We start from the raw sequence: 5,958 nt of genomic DNA on the forward strand, positions 1-5,958 counted from the left end.
TCAATATCAGTGAAGCGGGTTGAGTTTGACGTGGTAGACATATCGAGTTTTGTCTTCTCCGAACCGTCTGCTCGTGCAAGAAGGTGGACCGAAAGCTTCCCTCGTGTCAGAGACCCTGGCTTCATGTATTACCGACAGAATTCGACGATGTCATCCTGAGTGAACGTCTTAATGCACTCCGCGTCTTTGCGACCTGGAAACCAATGAGCTCTCAATCAGGCGTGACGTGAAGAAGTAAACTCACGGCCTTCAGAATCATAATATTTGCTTTCGATCTGTCCCCAGATCCACTCGCTCTCTTGTGCGAGATTCCTAGGCTTTTGAAGGCATCTAAGAATCAAACTTCGCTGGTGTTTGTGGAAGTCGGTCTTGGATATGCCTTCCAGGTCATCAAAGAAGAAGCGTAAGAATTCTTCGATTTTTGACTCGAGGTAGGCCGCTCTCTGCTGGCTCTGAATCTTGAAGCTTATACCGCAGGTAGAAAAGAAACTTCGGAAGTCGCTGTCGACCACATATCCCAACTGCTCCTTGGTTCGTAGCCGGTCGAACGCGGGTCCTCGTACCATCTGAGGTAAGAGCATCGCCTTGGCCCTCTTCGATCGGTTGCTGTTATCACCAACGTATATGAACATTTCGATACAGTGGCTGACATTGTCCGGGTCCTTCAGCGTCTTCTCATAAAGGAATTCCGATCCCTTAGGTATGATCAGGGATTGAGAGACAGGCTGCTGTGTTTCGAGTGATTTCAGCGGCCTCAAAGTCGCCGCAACCAGGTCTGCCAGGCGATCAGCCTCACATATCTGCAGATCGCCATGTGCGTAGATCTCAAGATGCATTGGCGCCAGAAACTTCTTCCGGAAATGGCGAACGTCGTCGATGATAACGCTCCACACACTCGCCCGAAGCGTTTCAACGGCGTGCCGGGGCCCGGAATTTAGGCACCCCGTAAGGTACCCAACCTGCTCATGGGGCTCGTCCAGCTCGCCATTTTGGTACTCTAGGGTTAGGTTCTCTTTGATCACGTCAAATCTCGTCTTGAAACACTCTCTATGACCCACAGTGTCGAGAACGTGCTCCAAGAGAACATGGAGTTTCGCCTTATACCCAGAAATGCTGAGTAGTAGCCCGTGGTTGGAACGCCTAAGGCCAGATCGAAGACCTGTAAGTGTGGCGTGAAAGTATCTTGTGTGTGATAAATAAGGCGTAATCGCTGACCGGCAATCACGGTTCCGTTTTTGTACGACAGTGTACAAATGGTCCATCACGAGGTCGACGAGTAGTTTACTTGTGACAGCATCTTGGGGGGTCGAGTAAATATCCTGATGCCAAAATTTGACCATAAACGTGGCTTTGGGGACGTTAAAAACGTCATCCTCCTTCTACCATACTCGCACAGTGCATCAGCGTGTAAGAATCTGCGACGTCTGGGCATCATGCGTGCTCCACGGCGTGGGTCATGCTGGGCATGTCCTTGTCGTTGTTGGAGCACCCAACATTGACATCAAGGGAGATGCCAGTCTCGTCTGTGTCCGGATCATGACGTAGAAGAACCTCAAATTCGTGAAGTAGTCAATGACATGATAACCCCGATTAAAATACAAAGGATTTTCGAGATGATCCATGATAAGTTCAACGGCTGTTGTGCTAGATCCCACCGCTGCTTATTATGAAGTAAAGCAGGTGTGATGTTGCGAACACCGTGGTACATTTCAGCTCAGACGTGAGGCAGGAGAGACGATATACTACGACCTATCGTTGTTCTCCACAGTCTTAATGCTAGGTGACGTGTGTTTCCAGCTTCCGCACATGGAACCAGAAAACCAGATTAGCACGCTGGAAGAGAACATCAGGCTACAGCCTTCGGGGAAAATCAAATGGCTCGTGGCCGTAGGCATGCTCGTAGACTGTAGTGCGCCCGCTGTCTGACTCATCCAAACGGCACTGCTGCTCGGTTTGGGACAGAATCCCAGCGCGCCTCGTGTCACAAACAGCACCTACGTGGCCAGTTAGACACAGTTGGTAGCGCGAGGTCAGCATTGACCCTGCCGCAGAGCATACTATTCGTGGCAGGCGCTCTTTCGTTGTCTCACAATCCTTTCAAAAGGCGAGGTTCACCGACATTCATCTTAGTAAGCTTTTGTCGTGACTGATCAAGACTCATGTGCAGCACAAGGCCTGAGTTGTGGCCCTACAAGGCACAGGGAATTGTCAGAGACAGGGTTGTATTGAGACTATTGGCAGAGGCTTGTCTCGGTGTTGTATTCCAGCAGCTCCCTGACCGCGAACGTGTCAGGTTGCCTTCGTATTTGCCATCATTTGCCAGCATGTTCACAAGCCGCCTGCCACTTAGCGAGAACCTCATTTGATACATATCGGCGGAACGCAACATTATCCGGACAAACTCTTCAACATGCGTCAGAACTTGCGGTGACGATGTCGGGGGGTGTGCAGGATGTGCTCTGTGAGTGGCGTGCAGGGGTGGCCGACTGATTCCACCGTCATGCAGGAGGGTAGACGGGGTAGTCCGTCAGCACCGGGGTGAAACGACTGGCTCTTATCTTGGACTTCACGAGACAGCGATGTTGGCTAATCATCTGGTAACCTGTGGAATGCGGCACCCATAAATGGCCATCATAGCCCGTATAATTTGCAACGCCAGAGTTTCCTGCTTACAATTGACAAAGACGCTTATGCCACGGCCGACCAGTCGCTCTTCGAAGACCAATACACCGAACGCAATGCTACTCACGATGGCAAAATCGAACTCACAAGAACCCGATTCCGTATCGCTCGATAATAACGGCAACGGTAGAAATGGGACGACTACCGTAGGCCTGTCCTATGAGACTGACATTGACAAAGCGTCGTTTGCCCAGTTCAACGAATGCCTGTTGATGGGCAATCGCGGCGAGTGGCAGCAGGCGAAGACTGCTTTGGAAGGCCTGCTCATGGCAGTGGGAGACCGCGTCGAGGAATGCCACCCATTCATTCTCGACTGCAAGACGATGCTCTATCGAGCACTGCAAGAAATCCCGGATCTCAAAGCTGCCGAGTGTTTGTGCTACGAGGTGTTGCAAGTCATGCGACGGCATCCGAACGAAGATCATGCCAAAACACTAACTTGCATGCTCGACCTCGCGAGAATCTTCCACAAGCAAGGAAACTATGCACAGTCCGAATTTTTGCTATCCGAGCCGTGTTGGAAGAACCTAGCTGGAGACAATCCTCTAAGGTATGAGTGTCAGCGTCTGCTTGCTTTGACCTACAAAGAGGCCTGTCGATTTCAGGAGGCCGAGACGTTGATGAAGAGGGTAATAGAGGAAGGAGAGAAGACATTGGAAGGCGACGATACTCGTTTGCTTAGGTTCAAAAACGACCTGGCAACCATTTTCTACGATCAGCATCGATTTGACGAGGCAAAGACTATCTTCACGGAAGTGAGAACAGCAAGAACGCGCGTCTTAGGGTCACACCATCCTGATACACTCGATTCTACAGCCGATCTGGCGGCCGTGTATCTTCAGCAAGGTCGTTGGGATGTTGCGGAGCAACTGCTGTCCTCCAGTGCGGCCATATCCAAGCGAAATCTTGGCAATGATGGTCAGACAACGTTGATCATCGAGGAGCTTTGGGCCAAGGCTCTTCAGAGCCTCGATCGTCACGAAGAAGCAGAGAAGATTCTGCTGCGATTGTTGAACCAATGGACGCACAGGGCAGGTCAGGGTCATCCGAGGACACTAGGCTGCATGGCCGCCCTAGCGCAAACGCATCAGAAGCAAGGACGGTATGCGGAAGCGGAAAGACTGCTTGGACAAGTCGTCGAACTCGGGACGGAGCACCTTGGGGGAGAACACTATCAAACGCTGATCGGCAGGTGTTTCCTAGTCTATGTGTCCTATCGTCAAGGTCGGTATCGGGATGCGATCAGACTTGGAGAATCATGCCACGCGGAGATGGAGCGGGCACTGGGAAAAGATCATTACTACACCTTGACATGTCTTTCCCACTTGGCGTTGGCATATCGTCAGGATCAACAAGACGGGAAAGCAGAGGAACTGCAGATTCGAATCCTGGATGCCAGAAGAAACACGATTGGAGACGACCATCCTGAGACTCTGCGGTCGATGATCAACCTTGCTACTTCCTATGGGCAAACTAAGAAATATGAAGAGGCAAGACAGCTCGCGGACGAATTTTTCAGCCGTGCACGTAAAGCGGTGGATGAAAATCACAGCATCTTCGTCGATGGCGTGGCCGAACTTGCCTTGGTGTTGAGGAACACCGCGTGGTCAGAGCAGGCTCTGGGCTATTTCAGGCTGGTCATAAATGCGAGAATGGAGAACCTGGGGTCACAGCACCCTGATACCATCAGGTCCATACACAATCTCGCCATGGCCCTCTACGAACAAGGCAAGGCGGATGAAGCGCTACCTCTAATGGAGGAAGCAACCGACGGGGCTTTGAAAAATGTAGGAGAACGTCATCCGACTACATTGATCAGTTGCTTCAATCTAGGACTGATCTATTTCTCGCTGGAAAGATGGGTCGAAGCAAAGACTTGGTGGACCAGGCATCTGCCGGGTATGAAAGATGTTTTGGGACCTGAACACATAAGCGTTGTTCATTGCTCGACGTATCTATCTGCGATGCAGGATCTAGAATGATGTCGGGGAAAGCATTCGTTGGGTAGCCCTGGCATGGGAAGCGACCTTGCAAAATTGGGCAGACTCACGTCCTTCAACCATCATTCTGTCCCGATGGCATGACATCCTCTCCCGTAAAATAGATGCAGTAGCAGATCAGAAATTCAAGCGTCCGGTATCATTAGCAACAATTGAAGTAATTTTGACTGAAGTGCAGGTGTTGGGAATGTCAGAAAAGCACGAAATGTGATTCTAGGTTGGATGGCGGCGTGCATCATGGAGCCTTCCCTTGGCGCGTTAATAGCCAGCCTAATTGCCGACGGCCTTCTCGGCATTAGAACGCAATACATCGCTTTTGCTTTCCACTGACAACTACCTGCCGTCTTATCGGATGGTTGATTACTGCTAACCTTCCCATCAGGCTTCCATTCTGTGGATTCATTGACCCACGCAGACCATGAACACTCCAGAGTATCTGTTTGCGAGCTGCAGACATAGTTTTGCCAGAGCTCTCCAGGTCTACATGATCCGTGCTGGCGGTGCAGGCGCAACCTAGGGCCAGTCTCCAGAAGACTAACAGGAACATCGAGCCGTTCAGGCTGGGCGATTCAGATGACCAACATAGCAGCCAGCACCGTTTATCAACGGTCTGGATGCTTGACACAAACATCAATGGCATATCGCATCTTCCAGGTAACCGTCTTGGATTCGGCTACGCGGTATGAGATGAGTTCGCAAACGAGCCTTCAGCCTTCAGTGATGAGGAATAAATCCGAGGCTAATACACGCTTCTTCTGCCCTGCAATCCTGTGGCTGTGTCAGTTATTGCCTGGCAGTCAGTCTCCGCCACGTAAATGAGCAACGGCGCAGTGTAGGCGAACGTCACCAAGACGAATGACCAATGGCTTTTTATGTCTCAAACATGCAGTGTCGTGGCCTACATGCGGTGTGGCACACTATTGACAGACAAAGTACAGCTGTGAGCGTAATGATTCAAATGAGTCATTTCTATGTAACGTGGAATGATATAATTGATTGCAAGACCCAGAGCCATTCAAACCGAACCCGATCTTTCTAGACTGTCCAAGCTGCAAGAATCAAGTCTTCCCCCCGTCCGCACAACGATTGTTACGATGATGAACATCCCTTGTTTTCAAAAACCAACTGCATGGAAGTACGAATTTCTTCCTCTATTGAGGGAGAATCACGCTAATCAGGTTTTCCTAGATGATGCAGCGGTCACCAGACAAGACGTTAAGGCGCTTCTTCGTCCGCATACAAGGGCTGGCAAGGCCAAATCCGTCGCCCATTGGCA

The 5,958-nt window shown here is 50.6% G+C and overlaps 2 protein-coding genes across 2 annotated transcripts, besides 1 other annotated feature; one reads left to right on the top strand and one right to left on the bottom strand.

Annotated features, from left to right (window-relative positions):
* Positions 1-215: 215 nt before the first annotated feature.
* On the bottom strand, positions 216-1,340 carry CABS01_16800 (peptidase M16 inactive domain-containing protein; the record flags this gene model as incomplete). Its single annotated transcript, XM_060550130.1, has 2 exons — positions 216-1,159; positions 1,286-1,340. 2 exons carry the CDS (start codon positions 1,338-1,340, stop codon positions 216-218), a joined length of 999 nt encoding a protein of 332 aa, XP_060403188.1.
* A 114-nt stretch (positions 1,341-1,454) lies between these two features.
* Positions 1,455-1,538: a sequence feature (Short protein (CABS01_16801, KAK1512250.1) was converted to a misc_feature.).
* A 1,200-nt stretch (positions 1,539-2,738) lies between these two features.
* CABS01_16802 (uncharacterized protein) lies at positions 2,739-4,795 on the top strand (the record flags this gene model as incomplete). Its single annotated transcript, XM_060550131.1, has 2 exons — positions 2,739-4,469; positions 4,787-4,795. 2 exons carry the CDS (start codon positions 2,739-2,741, stop codon positions 4,793-4,795), a joined length of 1,740 nt encoding a protein of 579 aa, XP_060403189.1.
* Between the last annotated feature and the right edge of the window lie 1,163 nt (positions 4,796-5,958).

Source organism: Colletotrichum abscissum, assembly GCF_030869225.1.
Source record: "Colletotrichum abscissum strain IMI 504890 chromosome Unknown Scaffold_157.1, whole genome shotgun sequence".
Taxonomy (NCBI): Eukaryota; Fungi; Ascomycota; class Sordariomycetes; order Glomerellales; family Glomerellaceae; genus Colletotrichum; species Colletotrichum abscissum.